This window comes from Schistocerca cancellata, chromosome 4 (assembly GCF_023864275.1).
Source record: "Schistocerca cancellata isolate TAMUIC-IGC-003103 chromosome 4, iqSchCanc2.1, whole genome shotgun sequence".
NCBI lineage: Eukaryota > Metazoa > Arthropoda > Insecta > Orthoptera > Acrididae > Schistocerca > Schistocerca cancellata.
In genome coordinates this window covers 747,662,170-747,685,204 of record NC_064629.1, presented here as the reverse complement: position 1 = coordinate 747,685,204, position 23,035 = coordinate 747,662,170, and the positions used below count along the sequence as shown (strand labels likewise).

The following is a 23,035-nucleotide window of genomic DNA, read 5'->3' as shown; positions in this document are numbered from 1 at the left end:
GAGTGGTTGAAATATGCTGAGGTTAAGCCACTGTTTAAGAAGGGAGATAAATAAATAGCATCACTTTTGCCAGCATTCTCAAAAATTTTAGAAAGGGTAATGTACAATCAGCTTTATAACCATCTTATCACAAATAACATACTGTCAATGTCGCAGTTCAGATTTCTAAAGGGTTCTGATGTTGAGCAGGCTATCTACACTTACAGTGAAAATGTACTTATTCATTATACAAAAAATTGCAGGCAACTGGGATATTTTGTGATCTGTCAGAGGCATTTGCCTGTGTAAATCACAATATCCTTTTAACTAAATTAGAATATTGTAGTGTAACAGGAAATGCTGCAAAATGGCTCATTCATATATCTCTGGCAGGAAACAAAGGGTGTTATAAGGAAAGAGACATGTATTAAACTATCAGGCATGATCCAACTGGAAACTAATTACATGTAGGGTCCTACAAGGTTCCATCTTAGGGCCCTTACTTTTTCTTGTGTACATTAATGACCTTTCATCAGTAACATTACCAGATGCCAAGTTTGTTTTGTTTGACAGTGATACAAATATGGCAATAATTAGCAAATCAAGTGTAGTCTTAGAAAGATCAGCCAATAAAATATTTGTGGACATTAATCACTGGTTCCTAGCCAATTCTTTGTCATTAAACTTTGAAAAAACACACTACATGCAGCTCATAACGTGTAAAGGGTGTTCCACAAGTATATGCCTGACATACAATGACAAGCAGATAGAAGAAGTGGATAGTGTTAAATTTACAGCTTAATAATAAATGCAACTGGGAGGAGAACACCACAGAGCTGCTGAAATGTCTGAACAAATCTCTATTTGCGATGCAAAGTCTGTCAGACATAGGGGATATGATAATGTTTACTTTCACTCCATAATGTCATATGGGACTATTTTCTGGGGTAATTCATCAAGCCAAGCTTAAGTTTTCTGGGCCCAAAAATGTGCAATTAGAGTTATATGTGGTGTAAACTCAAGAACATCCTGCAGAGGCCTGTTTAGGGAACTAGGGACACTAACTACTGCTTCCCAATATACTTATTCCTTAATGAAAATTGTCATTAAAAATATATCACTTTTTCAAACTACCAGCTCAGTTCAGGGAATCAATACTAGAAATAAGAATAATCTTCGCAAGGATTTAAGTCGCTTACTCTTGTACAAAAAGGTATGCATTGTCCAGGAACACACATTTTCAATAGCTTGCCAGCAGCCAGAAAAAGCTTAACAATCAATGAAATTCAGTTTAGGAGAAGCCTAAAGGATTTATTGGTGGCCAACTCCTTCTACTCCATTGATGAATTTCTCAGTAGAACCAACTGATTTGTGTATGTGTGTGTGTGTGTTTGTGTGTTTTCATTGTAAATAGGTATTGTAGTAGTTCTATTACATGTTTATTACCTTATAAAAAAACTTTTTTTTTAGATTTTAAATTCAGTGCATTAATGCGATCTTAGTAAATGAGTGGTGTAAAATAATCCTTTCATATAGTGTTCATTAAAAAATAAGAAGAAAAAAAAGAAGAAGAAGAATACAGTCATTCCACTTGAGACCTGTGGAAGGTACATTAGCTTATTTGATTTAGTTGTAAATGTTTGTCATGTATTATTGTTTTTCTGACATGTTCTACATCCTGGAGGACATCCTCACTACGGATCAATTGAAATGAAAGTAAATCTAATCTGATCTAATCTAATCTAAAGATCATAGTATTTTAAGGTCTGCAGTGACAGATAATACAGTCTTGTGAGCCCAGACATATCAACACGAACTATCGCGAACTAGTAATTAGCAGTGGGACTATGGGCAAGAGCATCTCTAGTCCATCTTCCACTCATGCCACAGCATTGATCTGCATGGCTTGACTGGTGTCATCAGAGTATCACTTGGAAGACGGAATGGCACACCGCAGTCTTCAGCGATGAAAGTAGCTTCTGTCTGTATGCAAGTGATGATTGTCTGTGCATATGATGTAGGTGTGGTGAACACTGTCCCATAGAGTGAATTCATCCAAGACGCACTGGCACCACCCCAGGCCTTAGGTTCTGAAATGTGATAAGCTACAACTCTCATTCACCTTGTAACAAATAAATACCCCACTCATACGGTTATAGTTGGTGGGGACTTCAATCTTCCCTCGATATGTTGGCAAAAATACTTGTTCAAAACCGGTGGTAGGCAGAAAACATCTTCCGAGATTGTCCTAAATGCTTTCTCCGAAAATTATTTCGAGCAGCTAGTCCACGAACCCACGCGAATTGTAAATGGTTGCGAAAACACACCTGACCTCTTAGCCACAAACAATCCAGAGCTAATAGAGAGCATCATGACTGATACAGGGATTAGTGATCACAAGGTCGTTGTATCTAGGCTCAATACCGTTTCTTCCAAATCCACCAGAAACAAACGCAAAATAATTTTATTTAAAAAAGCGGATAAAGTGTCACTAGAAGCCTTCCTAAGAGACAATCTCCGTTCCTTCCGAACTATGCAAATGTAGACGAGATGTGGCTCAAATTCAAAGATTAGTAGCAACAGCAATTAAGGGAGTCATACCTCATAAATTGGTAAGAGATGGAACTGATCCACCATGGTATACAAAACAGGTCCGAACGCTGATGCACAGGCGACGGAAAAAGCATGCGAAGTTCAGAAGAACGCGAAATCCCGAAGTTTGGCTAAAATTTACAGACGCGCGAAATTTGGCACGGACTTCAATGCGAGATGCCTTTGATAGGTTCCACAACGAAACATTGTCTCGAAATATGGTAGAAAATCCGAAGAAATTCTGGTCGTATGTAAAGTACACAAGCGGCAAGACGCAGTCAATACCTACGCTGCGCAGTGCCGATGGTACTGTTATCGACGACTGTGCCGCTAAAGCGGAGTTATTGAACGCAGTTTTCCGAAATTCCTTCACGAGGGAAGACGAATGGAATATTCCAGAATTTGTAACACGCACAGCTCCTAGCATGAGCTTCTTAGAAGTAGATACCTTAGGGGTTGCGAAGCAACTCTAATCGCTTGATACGGACAAGTCTTCAGGTCCAGATTGTATACCGATTAGGTTCCTTTCATATTACGCTGATACAATACCTCCCTACTTAGCAATCATATACAACCGCTCGCTCATCGATAGATCTGTACCTACAGATTGGAAAATTGCGTAGGTCGCACCAGTGTTTAAGAAGGGTAGTAAGAGTAATCCATTGAACTACAGACCTATATCATTGATGTCGGTTTGCAGTAGGGTTTTGGAGCATATATTGTATTCAAACATTATGAATCACCTCGAAGGGAACGATCTATTGATACGTAATCAGCACGGTTTCAGAAAACATCGTTCTTGTGCAACGCAGCTAACTCTTCATTCGCACGAAGTAATGGCCGCTATCGACAGGGGATCTCAAGTTGATTCCGTATTTCTAGATTTCCAGAAAGCTTTTGACACCGTTCCTCACAAGCGACTTCTAATCAAGCTGGGGGCCTACGGGGTATCGTCTCAGTTGTGCGACTGGATTCGTGATTTCCTGTCAGGAAGGTCGCAGTTCGTAGTAATAAACGGCAAAACATCGAGGAAAACTGAAGTGATATCAGGTGTTCACCAGGACAGCGTCCTGGGACCTCTGCTGTTCCTGATCTATATAAATGACCTGGGTGACAATCTGAGCAGTTCTCTTTGGTTGTTCGCAGATGATGCTGTAATTTACCGTCTAGTAAGGTCATCTGAAGACCAGTATCAGTTGCAAAGCGATTTAGAAAAGATTGCTGTATGGTGTGGCAGGTGGCAGCTGACGCTAAATAACGAAAAGTGTGAGGTGATCCACATGAGTTCCAAAATAAATCCGTTGGAATTCTATTACTCGATAAATAGTACAATTCTCAAGGCTGTCAATTCAACTAAGTACCTGGGTGTAAAAACTACGAACAACTTCAGCTGGAAAGACCACATAGATAATATTGTGGGGAAGGCGAACCAAAGGTAGCGTTTCATTGGCAGGACACTTAGAAGATGCAACAAGTCCACTAAAGAGACAGCTTACACTACACTCGTTCGTCCTCTGTTAGAATATTGCTGCGCGGTGTGGGATCCTTACCAGGTGGGATTGACGGAGGACATCGAAAGGGTTCAAAAAGGGCAGTTCGTTTTGAATTATCACGTAATAGGGGAGAGAGTGTGGCAGATATGATACGCGAGTTGGGATGGAAATCATTAAAGCAAAGACGTTTTTCGTTGCGGCGAGATGTATTTACGAAATTTCAGCCACCAACTTTCTCTTCCGAATGCGAAAATATTTTGTTGAGCGCAACCTAAATAGGTAGGAATGATCATCAAAATAAAATAAGAGAAATCAGAGCTCGAACAGAAAGGTTTAAGTGTTCGTTTTTCCCGCGCGCTGTTCGGGAGTGGAATGGTAGAGAGATAGTATGATTGTGGTTCGATGAACTCTGTGCCAAGCATTTAAATGTGAATTGCAGAGTAATCATGTAGATGTAGATGTTTCTGGGGGCAGGGGGGGGGGGGGGGGGGGGGTCGGTGCTAACCAGTGCTCAGTACACGCAGAATGTTGTTAGACCCATTCTTTTCCCATTCTTACAACAGAAAGGTGATGCTTTGTACTGGCGCACTGCCCATGAGACTCATCCTGCTCTGCAAGACATACAGCAACTTCTGTGGCCAGCACACAGTGTGGAATTGTCTCCAATCAAGTAAATGTAGCATATGATAGGCTTGTGCAACCCATCAACCAATAACTCTTACAGATCTACATGAACAGGTCGAGCATGTGTGGCATTCCATATCCGAGAACAGTATTCACCATCTGCACAATTGACTGGATTCAGAGTCAGTGCCTGCACTGCTGCCTGTGGAGGCTGCACCATATATGAATATGGATGTTTCAGCATGGATTGACACCTGGTTCCTCAGAACCACTTGTGCTATTGATCTATAAATGTAATCATTTCATGTACACCACATAAATCTTGAGTGACTTAGAAACCTCTAAAAGGGTATACCATTTTTTTCGGCAATTGTGTATAAATGACCCAGTAGAAAACAATGGAAGCTCCTGCTCCAGATAATGTGGCAGTGTATAAGAAAGTAGAATCATCAGATGACAGTATCAGCTTACAGAACGACCTACAGAGGTTTCATGAAAGGTGCAGTCTTTTGCCATTGATCCCAAATATAAATAAATGTAACATATTGTGCTTACTTAGGAAGAGAAATCCACTACTGTATAACTACACAATTAATGACAAATTGCTGGAAACAGTATTTACAATAAAATATATGGAAGTAACTATCCAGATCACCTTTAAGTGGAATGACCACGTAAAACAAATAGTAGGAAAAGCAGATGCCACATTGAGATTCATAGGAAGAACCTTAAGGAAATGTAACTCATCCATGAAGGAAGTGGCTTATAAGGCACTTGTTCAACCAGTTCTTGAAAACTGTCCATTAGATTGGGATTCTTACCAGGTAGGACTGATAGAAGAGGGAGAGAAGATCCAGCACCAAGCAGGTTCATTTAAGCTGTGTGAGAGCATTAAAGAGATACTCAACAAACTCCAGTGCCAGATATCACAAGAGAGGTGTTGTCCATCACTGAGAGGTTTCCTATCGAAATTTCGAGTGAGCCCTTTCTGAGAACAGTCAGACAACATGTTATTGCCTCCCACACATATCTCACAAAATGACCAGAAGTACAAAATTGAAGAAATTAGAGCTAATACAGTGAATGATCATTCTTTCCATGTAACATTTGTTAGTGGGAGAGGAAAAGGGGAATCAGTTATTGGCACCAGATGTACCCTCCATCACACATCATTAAGTGGCTTCTGGAGTGTGATATTGATGAAGATATAATAAAGACAATCACGCATCTACAAAATGATGACACATTAATAAGTTTATTTACAATATGTACACAATGTAACTAAGATATACTTAACTTTGAAATACAGGGTGATTCAAAAAGAACACCACAACTTTAAAAATGTGTATTTAATGAAAGAAACATAATATAACCTTCTGTTATACGTCATTACAAAGAGTATTTAAAAAGGTTTTTTTTCACTCAAAAACAAGTTCAGAGATGTTCAATATGGCCCCCTCCAGACACTCGAGCAATATCAACCCGATACTCCAACTCGTTCCACACTCTCTGTAGCATATCAGGCGTAACAGTTTGGATAGCTGCTGTTATTTCTCGTTTCAAATCATCAATGGTGGCTGGGAGAGGTGGCCGAAACACCATACTTCGTTCGAAATGCGCGCTGAACAACTGTCGTCGATTCACTTCTGCCGTACTCAATAACACAAAAAGCTTTCTGTTGAGCGGTCGCCATCTTAGCATCAACTGACGCTGACGCCTAGTCAACAGCGCCTCAAGCGAACAAATGTACAACTAAATGAAACTTTATAGCTCCCTTAATTCGCCGACAGATAGTGCTTAGCTCTGCCTTTTGTCGTTGCAGAGTTTTAAATTCCTAAAGTTGTGGTATTCTTTTTGAATCACCCTGTATAATAGATCCTTTACTGGTGTTGGGTTATACGCAACAAAAGTAAAGTTCTTGATTGTAACAAATAGTCTTGAATGCTGATACAGTCCAATAAGTCACTGACCTGTTGTAATGCTTAGTGGTGCCGTGCTATTTCGATGTAATTTCTCACTGTAGTCTTCGATACCACTGTAATCCTGATATAAGTCTTTGGATTCACTGAAGCGGGGCAGAGCTCTGAGAGTGGCTGCTTAAAAAGACATGCTGGACACTCAGTCACAGGCAGTGAGGTGATGTGATATAGCATCCTCTGGTGGCACATATGAGTGGCACACCCCATCAGAGACAGTGATTGATGGAAGGGTGAGATTGCCACCAGTTCACTGGAGGGAAACTTAAATTTGTCATCACATGTGTAGCTGTGTGAGACTTGCAAGGTGCCAGCTGTGTTTTACAGAAACACTGTGGTTACCGCATTCCTCCCTCACCCTCATCTCCCCATCCCACCCCATCGCAAAATGTTGCACCATCATCACGTATTAATGGTGTAGACAATGATAAAGGGGAGATCTGTGCTGTGGTGCCGTAGATGATATTAGTTGTGGCATGATGGAAGGTGGCACCAACCAACCTGCATCTAGACATTAGTCTTGTGAACCACCAGAAACATCTGATGAAAAGCAGAAGGTATGATGCCCATCGAATACCACACATGGATGCAGCATTGCCTCTGCTGAGGACAAAGAATGCCGTACATCTGATGGAGGGTCAATGACAATGACCACCAACACTGACAATGGTGATGAGTGCAGCAGCAGTGCCTGTAGAGGTGGCAGTAATGGCATAGCTGGGCAGGGGTTGATTTCTGTGGCAGAATCATTGGAAGACTCATGCACTCACACGTCATGCCCTGACAAGGACTGCTCAGGGGCAACAGATTGGGTTGCAGACAGCATGTCTGAAAAATGAAAATCTACTGCAGGATCACTATGATCATGGAAATGCAGTTGGTTTTAGTGCAGTTTATAGGTGCCCAAAGCACCATGAATGATATAAGAAGCACAGACAGATGTCTGAGTGATGACCCCATATTCTCAGTTTTGAGGCTTGTTATAGACACAATACAAAACTTTATTCTTTGTGGGGAACTATGTTATGAAGTTAGTATTGGAAACAGAGAGGTGAGGGTGAAAGAGAGGTGGCAGAGCATGTTGGCAATGATCACATAAGAGTTCTAATAGTGAAGGATCATGAGCAGGCATAGTGCAGTAGAGGCTTGGAAAAAATAACAATCCATACTCCCTCGAGTGGAAAGCGTGAAGTGTGGACATCAGAGCCTGAAAGTGCAATAGAAATGTTCAGATTATCCTATGACTGAGAAGAGAAAACTGTTGAAATTCCAATGAAGAAAATTGTGGATCATTGTCCAAAACAATTTTTTGTGGCAAACCTTCTCACCAAAAGGCAGGAGCAAGTGCTTAGGACACATGGGTTTAACTTCTATCTGTGTCACTAATGGATGTCTGGTGTGTCGGTAGCAGAAATTGCCCATAAAGACGGTCAGGCATCTACAAAAAGATAATGCATTAACAAGTTCATTTACAATATTTATTATTTAATATTTGAAATATACATAACTTTGAAGTACTTTAGGTACTTTACTGGTGCTAAGTTATACACAGTGAGAGTAAGGTTCCTAATAGTAACAAATATTCTTGAATGCTGATATAATCTGATAAGTCAGTGACATGCAGTAATGTTTAGTAGCATTATGCTATCTTGATTAATTTCTCTCTGTAATCTCCCATACTAATGTTGATACGCATCTATAGACTCACTTAGTCAGGGATGGAGCTTTGAGTGTGACTGCTTAAAAAGACACACAGCCAGTCAGAGTTTCAGGCGGTAAGGTCATGTCAATTTAGCACCCTTTGGTGGTATGTATGCACAGTGGTGGCTGCTGTGGAAGAGCACAAGCGCATGTGAACACCCTAACTTTGGACACCTTGCATATTTATTGGTTATTTTTCTTTGAATTCTGTTAAATTTAACATAGATGATGCAGTCTGAAAGATACTTAAATCTACCACACTACTGCTCCTCTAGATTCTGTGAAACTTGGCACAGGGTCATCAGCACACCTTCAGTTGTGCTTTTGTGCATGCGCAACTCACCTGGTGTAATTGCCTTATGGGTGAAATACATACGGATTTAACAAACAATGCGCATGGTTCAAGATGTGCACAGCTGGCCCTTGCAACTCAACGAGAAGTTTACGTCAGTGTCACCAGATGGTAGCACACTGGGGCTGACTTTTATCCCTGTTTGGTCAGCATAAGTCATGATACATGGTAGCACACATCTCACAAGGGAAACTCCCCATTGCAACCTCTCAGATTTGGTGGTAAGAGGGCCCAGTGGACAGCCTGTCAAATACTGAATGTAGACCAAGCACGATAACAGGACAAATGTAATAGACTGTAATAGACTGTGAAAAAAGGCAAAATAGATAGTGAATACTCCAAGAACAATAAGTGCAATATAGAGCAGCCAGAACAGCAGTGACATAGTAGTTAAGTGGTTAGGGTGTTCCACTGCTATGTGGGCAAGCTGTATTCAAACCTCATTTGTCAATTTTTTTTCTTTTTTCACTGTTCACTTCATTCAAATTTGTCTCCATGTCCTGGTGCAACGTCCATTTGCAATGGTGAGGTGTAAGGTAGGGACCTATAATGACAGTTGATTCTGCACAACTACTCTATTAGCAGCTGAAAGGAAGTGACTTTTGAATGGGAACCACAGACATTTGATAAGTAGGTGACAAGTCAGCCAGATCCTCCATTGGAAAACGTGTCTGGTGTGTCATGCATGTCACTAGTGACAGTATGTGTGTCATATGATAAGAATCTCTTATCGATACACCTAATTTGTATGGCTGTTAACTCAGTCAGATAGGCATCCTTGCCAAATATAGGTGTTCATATGAATGTGATCACTCCCAATGAAATGATGAAAACATAAGTTTGTCATGTAAGCTGCAACAAATGAATGCAACAATTTCACAGTCACACAGTTTCTCTGTGCTCTGTCAAAACATATGTTTTTAGAGTTTTTGAAGTTGTATTCCATTTTAGAAGTCTTGACTCTTGAATTCCTTTGTTGTAACATAGTTCACATCTGTGTATTTATTGTTTTCATTTCTGTGAGACATCTATCTGGTATCTCACCTGCTCTCACTATTCATCACATTTACTTGTGATGGTAATGTATTCTTACCACATGACTCATATACTATAACCTACATATATTGTGATAGCTGCCAAGACTACAGAAAGAGAACAAACATTTCGATGACCGGACAGACAGTTCATACTGTTGTGGAAAAAAAATAAAGGAAAAAGAAACAACAACACAAAATGGCATAAGGGAGTTTTGAATATGGGTCACCCATTGAGCTATCAAAGACCATGTCCTCTCACTCACACACCATTGCTGCACAAGGCTGCTCTTTATTACACTTCTTGTTCTTGGACTGTTCACTGTTTCTATTTTTATTTTTATCACAGTTTAGTACACCTCCTATTTTCAGCCTTGATCTGTGTTCAGTTTTTGACAGGCTATCCACTGTGCCATCTTACCACTAAATCTGATGGGGTGGCACTATGGAGTTCCCCTTATAGATATGCTAATTCTCTCATTACATACTATAGTCAAATTAGACCAGATATCAGTGTATGTTAAAGCTGTACTGACAGTAAACCTATATTGTGGGTTCCTGAATGAGTTATAATATATTAAGTTGTGAATTTTATCATACAGTAATCCACTTGAGGTGCTGAGAATCATAATAACCTAAAGCACATCACCATCAATTATGAGATTGTAGCATTTATTCATGCTTCTAAAATCTGTTGATCTTTTTGTTATCTGTGCTTTAGGCCCACATTGTATATATGCAGATTCTTGAAAAGTTGTGTCACTGGTTTCTCTGATATTTTTGCTTAAATATGAGATCAACAGCAATTTACTTTAGGGCCTTATGGATCTCAGCACTTCATTTGTATTCTAGTCAAGTGACTATGTTGGTAGACATTACTACTTGAGTTTAATCATTTCCACAAACAACACTTTGTGTTTGGAGTTGGTAGTTTACTGTGTAGGAACCAGCTATTGTGTACTGTGTAAACATGAACTATATTGAATTTGTTTTAAATACTAACAAAAAAGTAAAGATGTGAGGATGGGTCACAAGTCATGCTTGGGTAGCTCAGTCGGTAGAGCATTTGCCTGTAAAAGGCAAAGGTCCCGAGTTCAAGTCTCGGTCCAGCACACAGCTTTAACCTGCTAGGAAGTCCACACTCTGCTGCAGAGTGAAAATCTCATTCTGGGAACAGAAAAGTAAATTACCAGGAAATGTTAGCCATAAAGGAACTAGGGCCTCCGTGAACAGATCCTTTGATTGAGAAAGTGACAAAATCAAATACGTATGACTACAAGCAAACATTTAACAAGGAAGTGTACAGTTACCACAAGTTGTTGTGTGGATGCAGCGTAAGAATATCTGATTTTCAACCCAAAAGCAGATTTGTGAACTAATACATCTGTTAGGAATCTTGTACATTTGTCTGACGAAATGGGAAAGCACAAAAACTGAATGAATGAATTTAGAATAATGACTTAAGTTCTTTTTGGTAAGAATTTTTCAAACAAATGGCATATGTGGCTCTATGTTTGTAATTTCATGGCATAGAATATCATCTTTCAGATATACTGTGCTTAAATTTGTCACAGCACCATCATGCTTCCATTTTCAAGAATAGAGCAAAAACAATAACATGAATGCATTAATTAGTATCCCTCTGTCCTATTGTTCATTTTTAAAATTTATGCAGCCATTAGGTAGCATTTTCAATCACATTTCAAATGTAGGAATTTATCTCTCATGGCTCAGCTATATTTTGAGGGTTATTCAACTGACAGAGGTAATGACATATCTGCCACACTGTCCTAGCATTATTTTTAGCAGAATACCTCCTGCAAAACTATCACTTTGATTGTGCAGTAAGTCTAACTTGAACAGTGGGTACTGCTTCTACCTTGACATCCATGTTCATTCAGTGTGTCACTGGTTGATTGTGCAAATTGTCCAGAGACTAGTCCAGCAGGTATTTATAAGTGATAGGTAATGAGTACATATTAAATGTGAATTAATTTTCACACATTTTAAATTAGGATGTGCCTGATATTTATTTTAACAAATTTTATTATAATGTCAGGTAAATGTGAGTAATATATGTGTTTTGTTTCTATGTGTTACAGAGTATTTGAGAAGATGGTTATTTACTGTGACACATTCATAAATCTGATTCCACTGTCATTTGTACTGGGCTTCTACGTCGCATATGTGGCTGGAAGATGGTGGCAGCAGTATATGGCAATACCGTGGCCCGACAAGTACGATAAAGTCGTATTTGGTGTATGGGTGTAACTGCTAACAAAAATTGATTCCCACACCAAATATAATAATTTACTAAAAGGTACCCATTTGACAAAATCATGAAAAATGACACTAGTTTTTCTTTTAATCAATTTAATCAATTAAAGCTGCATGTGGTAGTAACTTGATTTTATTAACAGTATAACCTAATCTCACACAACAATATTAAAAATTATTGGTATTGGAAAGTGATTGTTACTTGAATTTAGGTTGCCATATCTTCAAGTGAATGTATACAGATATTTTGACAGAATCAGAGAGAAAGAGACTCAAGTAAATGTGTAGTTTTATATTTTCTGTTTTGATGTAAGTATAATCCAGATGCATGTTATGTGAAGCATCCTGTTTCATTAACATGTTAACCAAATGATATGGCCATTTTATAAACTCCCCCTTAGATATAAAATTAATTTATTCATGCAATTTAAGTGCCAGTTACTTTTTTGCTATATATGTTTTATTATTCTAAGGAAGTAAGTTTTACTACTACTTATCTTGTATGAGGGTATGCTGAAAAGAAATGCCTCCAAATTTTTATATGAAAACTCTTAAAGCTTTTTAAATAAAACAAGCATTATTAACATTCTACATCTTTGTTATTCATGTCTGCATATTTGCAGCCCTCTGCCACTAGAGTACTCTGAGTTGCAGGCTTTAATATTGTGGTGTGTAACATAACTATGTCGATGAATGAGATGCAGCATGCTGTAATCGAGCTCCAAATTTCAAGAGTTCATCCACACATGCAGCACCCTCTCCTTCAGCACGATAATTTCAGATCACACATGAGCCTTGTGACATCTGCAGCAATCTGACGCCTTGGATTCACTGTTATCAATCATTCTCCATACAGGTACAACTTGACCCCATCAAATTCTCATCTGTTTTCCAAACTTAAAGAATACCTTTGGAGACATCACTTTGATACTGATGATGTCACACAAGCTGGTGTGAGATTGTGACTCCATCAACACAGTCAATTATTCTACAGTGACAGCATCAACAAACTGGTTAATGATTGGGAGAAATGTGTTTGTGGCCAGGATGGGTATGTTGAGAATAAATATGTAGGCACAAGAAAAATAAAGATGTAGAATGTTAATAACATTTGTTTTATTTTAGAAGGTATAAGCTGTTTTCAATAATAAATTCAGAGACATTACATTTCAGCATGTCCTCATATATGGCATCTGCATCTAGGGGTTTGCTTCCATTGAAAGTCCTGATAATAAAAATATAGGTTGTTTATTTTTTTTAATGATGAGACTGAAGTATAATGCTGTCTTTTTAGATTCAACACTCTTTATTTGTATGTTCACTCATCACAAACTTCATATATGACATTGCACCATAATGGTTTTAATGAAAGTCAGAAATATTTTCATACACACTGTTATAACTTCAAGTTGAACAAATATATTTCAAGGAAGACGCAATACATAGTCACAGATCGAGTAAACAGAGTAAGACGTGTGTACACTTTAACAGTCAAATCATAACTGAGTCCAAGCCTAGCGGCCGCTGGCTGGCTGGCCGCTTAGGTGGCGCTGCTGCTGCATGGTTGGCAGACAGCGCCGCATGTAGAGGACGCGCTTTGAAAGATCGGCGAGTCACAACACATACTTTCGTATGATATTGAAACAAAGAATAAATGCACAGTATATCAGCAGTCTAAAAACTTACAAGAAGTGACAGTACCAAAGTGACTGAACTGAAGTGATGTCTTTTGTGTGAAGTTCATGATACATATAAAACAGTACTCCTTCCAGAATATTTAAAAGGTTCAGGAATAGATTTAAATAAAATTATGTTTTTTATGAATGCAAAATTCTTATGAATGCAGTAGAATCAAAAGATATTTATATAATTATGAAATACAGTTGCCACATTGAATTGCAAATGACACATCTCAGTGCAATTTTTTCTTTGCAGAAAGAATGGAAACTGATGATTACACAAACCCTGAAAGTACAAATCATGTGAAACCTTATAAATCAAGTTTTAATTTAGAATTAACAAACAGATTCCAGCCTCTGACGATATTGAAAGAAGACTGGAAGCAAAAGGTGGAGAAAAATAGTATAAATAGAAACACATCACCAGACGCTAAAAAGCTGTATTCGTGCAACTTAACTGTAAACGAGAGAGACTGCAATCAAACTTCAGTGAAAAACAACAACATACAGACCAAATCAAGTTCACCTGTAAACGAAAATCAATATACATTCAACAAGACTATGTTTGAGGGTAAAAATGTGACTGAAAATACTGATAAAAACGAAATATTTGCATATTCTGATCAGCATGGTCGAGGCATGACAAAAATTTTATATAATGAACATGAACTGCAAGCCTGTGGATACGTGAAATCGAGAGCACCAATGTGGGAAACAGCTAAAAACATATGGGAAGAAAAACAATGACACATTATCATAGCAGGAGGGAATTTTGTCCATAAAAATGACCTGAGTAGAGTGACATATAGCCTAGAATCATTACTAAAACTCAGAGGAAAGATGCATGTGATGGTTGTAAGAATTCCACAAAGGTATGATTTAATCCCTACATCATGCCTAAACACAGAAATACAGAAAGCAAATCAATTGTTCACTGAAATAAGAAAAACATATGATGTGTTTTATATAAATGTTGATTATTTATAGAGGGACTGTTACAGTAAGCTTGGTCAGCACATGAATGGCAAAGGCAAGAGAATCATCTGCCAAAAGATTTGTAAAATAATACCCACACGAGAACGTGAAGAGGAAATAGACACTGAAGCACCGACAACAGCAAACACCTCTGCAGACATGGAAATGTCCACTCCAACTTCTGTGCCAAATCAAACCTCAACAAAACCAACACCAACAGCAGTAGCAATTGAAAATCCACCACTAACTGAAAGTTTACCAGCATCACCTACAAGAGTAAAAGTCACACCTACAACAGCAGTAACAACACCAACATCAACTATCACCACCACACCAACAGGAGGAACTCCAGTAATTCCAGTGAGAAGAAATGTAAGGAGACCACGTCATCTGCAAGATTTTTTTATTCCCAAAAGGCCTCAAGACCAAATTAGGGTAAATAGTGCAGTTATGAACAACACCTCCAGTAGCAGTCCTTGCAGCAAAAACAGAAACCACATCAGCTTCAACAACACAAGAAGAGTGACCAAAGTGGTGATTACTGTGGTGTCACCGCCAGACACCACACTTGCTAGGTGGTAGCCTTTAAATCAGCCGCGGTCTGTTAGTATACGTCGGACCCGCGTGTCGCCACTATCAGTGATTGCAGACCGATCGCCGCCACACGGCAGGTCTAGAGAGACTTCCTAGCACTCGCCCCAGTTGTACAACCGACTCTGCTAGTGATGGTTCACTGACAATATATGCTCTCATTTGCCGAGACGATAGTTTAGCATAGCCATCAGCTACGTCATTTGCTACGACCTAGCAAGGCGACATTATCAGTTACTGTTGATATTGTGAATCATGTACCGTCCAGACCGATGTTCACCATTAATGGATTAAAGTTAAGTATTCCACCAGCTACGTCCTTTTTTCTAAATTCTAATTTCCTTGTCCTGTTCCAGACCTCACGCCAGCCTGCATGAGCTAAAACGCGTGCCTTTCAGCCTCCTCTAGTAACACTGTGTTGGCTCTCCTGCCAACCAAAACAATTACTATCCACTTTGCTACACGTGAAATGAATCATTCTGGTACTATTATAGACCAAATAATAATTAGCTGCAAAACAAAATATAAAGCAGTTTTAATTAAAGCTGGACTGCAGACCATCATGCACAGGCTATAAGCTTTTGTGTAAACACTAATTCCTATCCTGTAGTTATATGAGGAAGACTACACACATGGGCAGAACTTTCAATAATGCTGCAGTACAAACATTCCAGAATTACCTCCAACAAGAATCATGGCAGCTAGTGTATAGTACAGAAAATATTTCGGATAATTTATAGACATTCATGAATATATTCAAATACACTCCTGGAAATGGAAAAAAGAACACATTGACACCGGTGTGTCAGACCCACCATACTTGCTCCGGACACTGCGAGAGGGCTGTACAAGCAATGATCACACGCACGGCACAGTGGACACACCAGGAACCGCGGTGTTGGCCGTCGAATGGCGCTAGCTGCGCAGCATTTGTGCACCGCCACCGTCAGTGTCAGCCAGTTTGCCGTGGCATACGGAGCTCCATCGCAGTCTTTAACACTGGTAGCATGCCGCGACAGCGTGGACGTGAACCGTATGTGCAGTTGACGGACTTTGAGCGAGGGCATATAGTGGGCATGCGGGAGACCGGGTGGACGTACCGCCGAATTGCTCAACACGTGGGGCGTGAGGTCTCCACAGTACATCGATGTTGTCGCCAGTGGTCGGCGGAAGGTGCACGTGCCCGTCGACCTGGGACCGGACCGCAGCGACGCATGGATGCACGCCAAGACCGTAGGATCCTACGCAGTGCCGTAGGGGACCACACCGCCACTTCCCAGCAAATTAGGGACACTGTTGCTCCTGGGGTATCGGCGAGGACCATTCGCAACTGTCTCCATGAAGCTGGGCTATGGTCCCGCACACCGTTAGGCCGTCTTCCGCTCACGCCCCAACATCGTGCAGCCCGCCTCCAGTGGTGTCGCGACAGGCGTGAATGGAGGGACGAATGGAGACATGTCGTCTTCAGCGATGAGAGTCGCTTCTGCCTTGGTGCCAATGATGGTCGTATGCGTGTTTGGCGCCGTGCAGGTGAGCGCCACAATCAGGAGTGCATACGACCGAGGCACACAGGGCCAACACCCGGCATCATGGTGTGGGGAGCGATCTCCTACACTGGCCGTACACCACTGGTGATCGTCGAGGGGACACTGAATAGTGCACGGTACATCCAAACCATCATCGAACCCATCATTCTACCATTCCTAGACCGGCAAGGGAACTTGCTGTTCCAACAGGACAATGCACGTCCGCATGTATCCCGTGCCACTCAACGTGCTCTAGAAGGTGTAAGTCAACTACCCTGGCCAGCAAGATCTCCGGATCTGTCCCCCATTGAGCATGTTTGGGACTGGATGAAGCGTCGTCTCACGCGATCTGCACGTCCAGCACGAACGCTGGTCCAACTGAGGCGCCAGGTGGAAATGGCATGGCAAGCCGTTCCACAGGACTACATCCAGCATCTCTACGATCGTCTCCATGGGCGAATAGCAGCCTGCATTGCTGCGAAAGGTGGATATACACTGTACTAGTGCCGACATTGTGCATGCTCTGTTGCCTGTGTCTATGTGCCTGTGGTTCTGTCAGTGTGATCATGTGATGTATCTGACCCCAGGAATGTGTCAATAAAGTTTCCCCTTCCTGGGACAATGAATTCACGGTGTTCTTATTTCAATTTCCAGGAGTGTATTATTTTGATCTTGCCTTTCCATTGAAAGCCAAAACAACCAAATCTGTAAATGCAACAAGTGGATTCCTAGGAAATCTTGTGCTAGAAAACAGTACCTACACTACATTGCAAGAAGTTACAACACAACTATGGATTTTGATAGTTACTTAAAAAAATATAAACCTATCTTAAATAATGTAATAAAGGAGACAAAGACACGAGACAATGACAAATACATAGAAAATGCTTCAAACAGAACCAAAGCAATCTGGCAATTTGTGAAGAAAGAAACTCAATCTGACAAAAATAGAGTTGATAATATTGTACTAAAGACTGGCTTGGAAAACATTAACAACCTATAGAGAGTAGTTAATATGTTTAATAACTATTTTATAAAAGTAACAGAGAAACTATTGAAACAGACCTCCAATAGAAAACAGTATTCACAAACAGGGAAAAAAGTCTCAAACAAATCATTGTTCTCGTACCCAACAAATGTAGAAGAAGTACAGATTACAATAAAAACTCTCAAAATGAAACACTCTGCAGGAGTAGATGATATACCTGATTTCATTATTAACCTGATTACTGAGCCCTTAACTCACATATGTAACCTATCTTTTGCTACAGGAACTTATCCTTCATGTTTGAAACTGCCAAAAGTAAAGCCATTGTACAAGAAAGGAAACAAAGATGATGTTTCCAACTACAGACCTCTGGCACTTTTTTCTGTTTGCTAAAAATTATTAGAAAGTCTCTTCAATAAGAGACTAACAGACATCTTAGAGGATAATGGAATACTGTCAGAATCTCAACATGGATTTAGAACAAACTGCTCAAATGAATCAGCAGTTCACTCCTTTCTATTTGAGGTGCCGTTAGCTTTAGACAGCAAAAAACTTACCATGGGCATATTTTTAGATTTGTCAAAGGCATCTGACACCATAAATCATGACAAATTGCTACACAAGAAAGAAAATATTGGCATAAGAAGAACAGCTAACAACTGGCTCAGCTCTTATCTTAAGAACAGGGAACAATATGTGGAAACAGATCAGGAAAGGAATAATGTTACTAGGAAATATAGTTCCAAGCTACTGACTGTTAAATATGATGTGCCACGAGGATCAGTAATGGGTCCTGTTCTGTTCTTACTCTATGTAAATGACCTAAATATAAGCAAAAAAGCAGTAAAATATTTCAATTTGCTGATGATACAAACATTCTAATTACAGGAAACTCATGAGAAACCCTTGTAAAAAACATAAGAGAAGCCACTGACAGGCTAACACCTTACTTTGATAACACTGACTTAATAATAAACACTGAAAAAACTGTAGTTATTGATATACGCATAGCACAAACAAAAAATCTTATGTCACCCAATCTAGAGCTATATGGGCAGACAATTACCAAAACAGCCTGCACCAAATTTCTTGGACTTCACCTACAAGACGGAAAGCATATTGAGCAAATGAACAAAAAAATTAACTGTTTCTTGTTTTGTGTTGTGTACATTAAAAAATTGTACCAGCTACAACACTCTTTAGTGTGTATATTATGCAGCCGTACAATCTCACCTCTGGTATGGGGTTATGTTCTGAGAAAATTCTACAAATGCCACTGCAGACCATTGTTTCAAAAAAGATGATCCTGCCTCTTCCTTGTATATATGTACTTGAAAATATAATGTATTTAAAACAAAACTTACAAACAAAAAGACCACTCATCAGTCAAAATCACACAATATGCAGCTGTGATACAAAACACTGGATTTACATGTTCAAAGTGCCAATACAAAGTTATTTTGAAACAGTCTTATCCATCCTAATATCAAACTGTACAGCACCTTACCAGATACTATTATACACATGCAAAACATTGGTCACTTCAAATCTAAATTTAAGTCGTACTTGGTTGATCACTGTTTTTACACAGTAAATGAGTATCTATAAAAGTAAGTTTTTCTGTGTTAACCCAATGTAGTCTCATATAGAAGATCATTTGTATATTATCTTTTTGTGTATAGCATAACAACACTTATGTAAGTATTCGTCATTAACTGATATAATAATTTGTGTTATTATGTGCAAAGGTATAATTATATATAAAATTGTTAATATTAACGTACAGTCCAAATGTCTCTTGCACCTTTTGCAGCTGTAGATGAAAATGTATCAACAAATAAATTAAATAATTTTCAAAATGGGCCCTGTCACAACATTCACATGAGTTAAATTTGTAAAATAATCACACATAAATGACATTTCTTATCAATGTATAGGATAAGCATTGATGTTCCATACTAATTGCTTTGATTTCTTAGCAAAAAGACCTGTTATGTAAAATCAGAGGAGGAGAAGAAGAAAGCAAAGAAAGAGAAATTGGAAACACACCTCACATGCCATTCAGATGCTTCCTTAAAAATGAGCTTCTGCTGCCATTGGTGCTCAGAATGTTTTTCTTGTGTCTCAAAAAACTGTCACTGTTTAAGTAGCAGCTACAGTATTCATGTGTCCATAATTCTGACTTATCACTGCAATATTGAGATTGTAGTAACATTTAGTTTAGTACAGATTACTCATTCACTAGATGTATTAGTGTTTGTTTTGAGCTTACTATTAAACATTTCACATTTCTTTAAGTATTATTTCAGAAAATACAAAAATATTATAAAGTTGGTATGTATTCATAATTTTGTTTATGTTTTGTTGCAGTAAGCTTAGAGAATCCCATTTAATTGTTCTTTTTTTCTTTCCACTAATTTAAGTAGAGTTTGTCCATCCATTCCACTCTTCCATGAGAAGTGCCATCCACTTTGAACCACTATTATATACATATAGTTCAGAAGCTAATGAAACAAAATGAACCATTAACTAAAAAAAGTATCATTCCACTGGAAGTAGTGGACTCAGTAATGGAGCTGGGACTGTTCCCAAAATGTCTCAAAAAGAGTAAAATATTGCTAATTTATAAAGACAGTGACAAGGGGGTTCCTGGAAACTATGGACCTATAACATTTACACACACATTATCAAAAATTGTAGAAACTGCTATTAAAAAACAGTTATAAAATTCATAGGAAAACAAAATACCCTGGATGAAGCACAGTATGGATTTAAGAAAGGGAATTCCACAAAAATAGCAGTGGAAAGTTTCATGACACACATAATCTGAACACTGGAGGAACAGAAGAAAGTCTGTAGCGTACTTGTTGATCTCTCAAAATCCATCAACAGTATATGCCATACTGCTCCGTTCGATAAACAGCGTATATATGGTATCAGTGCGAATGCAACCAGTCTAATAAAATAATTTGTAGAAAACAGAGAAAAAAGAGTAGAATTAAGATACAGTGTAAATAATATAGTGGAAACCTGTTGCTCTGATTTTGAAGTGGTAAAGTATGGGGTAGCACAAGGCTCAATACTTAGTCTACCAACGTTTATATTGTAAGTGAATGACACTATAGCAGCAGTAAAAGAAATGATACATTTATCATTGTAAGTAGTAACTCACTAAATGATTTAGAAACAAGAACATGGATATAGAAGAAGCAAATGAATATTTAACAGAAAACAATCTATATATAAAGGAAAAGATAAAAACTTACATTAAAATTTTTGCAAAGAGAACAGTAAATGAAGGGCAACTAAATATAAGACTTAGGGACACTCTGAAGCAGAAGTTCCTGGGATTGAAAATAGACACATTTTTGACTTGGTAAAATTGTATGGAAAATCTGCTCAAATATAAGCAGCAATGTATTTTCAATGAAGAAAATGTCCCACACAGGGATGTTGATACATTGTTTAAGATGTAATTTTTGCACTTTCTCATCCACATTTATCATGCTGTATAATAATGTGGGGTAGGGCAACAAATTTGCATATGAACAAACTGATGAAACTGTCAAAAAATATTCTTTATATTGAAAGACTATCACAAAAAGAGTCCTGTAAAATAGAATTCAATGAATATAAAATTTTGACAGTACCCTCTGTGTACATATTTGAAACTAGCATGTATCTCATATTAAACTGTACACCAATGCTAAACAGAGAACCACACAATTATAGCACAAGAGTCAAAGATGACTACAACATCAACAGCTTGTGAGTTCAAGTGGCAGATAAAGACTACTAAAGCAGGTTGCTTATTACATAACAGATTACCAAGCGAGTTTAAAAAATATTATACACTACCAGTTTTGAAAAGAAAACTAAGAGAGTACTTAGAAATAGTGTTAAGGAATATTTTGAGTCAAGTTAAACATAATTTGAAAACATTTGCACTGCTAAAGCAATATCATGAGAATCAGTGAAAAGTAAACTTGAAACTGTGATGATGTGCAAATCCATTTTCACATGCGCCATCGGTCTGCCATGACAGAGGGGCTAGCAACAAGCAAATGACACATCAACTGATGCACAGAGAAATGCAGACCATGTCTAGCATCAAGCAGTATTATATTTTACCCTTATATCTTTGCAAAACATTAGGGCATGAGGTTTTTCCCAAAAAGCCATGTGGCAGCAGTCATCCTTCTCTGTGGCACTTCCTGTAGAGATTCCTAGCAATGCACATGATGGGGCACACTCTTCCACTTTTTGTTAGAGACAGTAAAATAAGTTCATTTGTGGGATATCAGACATTTAGTGGCTTGCTGTGTGATCATTTTAGGTGCAAGTCAGAAGACAATGAGTGGGTAAGTCAGCTTGATAATGTATAGCAGCGTAATGGCACCCAGCATTTGCCCATGGAGACTGGCAGCAGATAAACGAAAGGCCCTAAGTGATTTCATGTGAGCAGAAAAAATGTTCACAAAGAACTAAGAATTATTTGCAAGGGCTGGCCGTGGTGGCCGTGCAGTTCTAGGCGCTGCAGTCCGAAACCACGTGACTGCTACAGTCGCAGGTTCAAATCCTACCTCGGGCATGGATGTGTGTGATGTCCTTAGGTTAGTTAGGTTTAAGTAGTTCTAAGTTCTAGGGGACTGATGACCTAAGATGTTAAGTCCCATAGTGCTCAGAGCCATTTGAACCATTTGATTATGTGCAAGGAGCATCTGATAATCAGAGTCCACTGAACAGAACTAATGGTGCAAATTTCATTTTAAATCTTGCATCAGTTGGTAAAGAGGTGACATGGTAACAAACAGGTGCACCTGCTGTATTAAGTACGTCCTTAAATGTGTGCACAGGGCAATGACAATATTACAGATTTATGGACTAGGAATTATTAATAACTGAGCAATTTGATGGAACTATCCACTGAACAATAATTTTCTGTGAATAGCTTTTAGTAATTTGTGTGTTAAGGTCAATTACCTACATTGATCCTGAAAACAAAGAGATCAGTTACTATAGACATTGCAAGAAACCATTGCCTGATGTGTGTAGTCCAGATCATTAGTAACAGTTTTCATTTTACCATGAGATGTTGCTGTTCCATGTCAGTGTCTACTCAGAAATTATGAGATTTTTAAGTTATGTGTGATTATTACCCATACAATGCCAAACATTTTTGTATTCAACATTTCACTTGAATGATTATTGTCAGCATCAAACTGACCACTGTAACTTGTCAATGAGA

General features: G+C 38.8%; 1 protein-coding gene across 3 annotated transcripts in view; it reads left to right on the top strand.

The window, feature by feature from the left end:
* The window catches only part of LOC126184089 (bestrophin-2-like), a 610,224-nt gene that overhangs the window by 353,589 nt on the left and 233,600 nt on the right, over window positions 1–23,035 (top strand). For 2 of the 3 annotated variants that reach the window (XM_049926445.1, XM_049926449.1), the window contains exon 3: window positions 11,854–11,988. In XM_049926445.1, the coding sequence (XP_049782402.1) occupies window positions 11,854–11,988 (135 nt within the window). Of the gene's footprint in view, window positions 1–11,853; window positions 12,072–23,035 lie in introns of those variants that run through there. The other variant, XM_049926447.1, reaches the window with a different exon arrangement.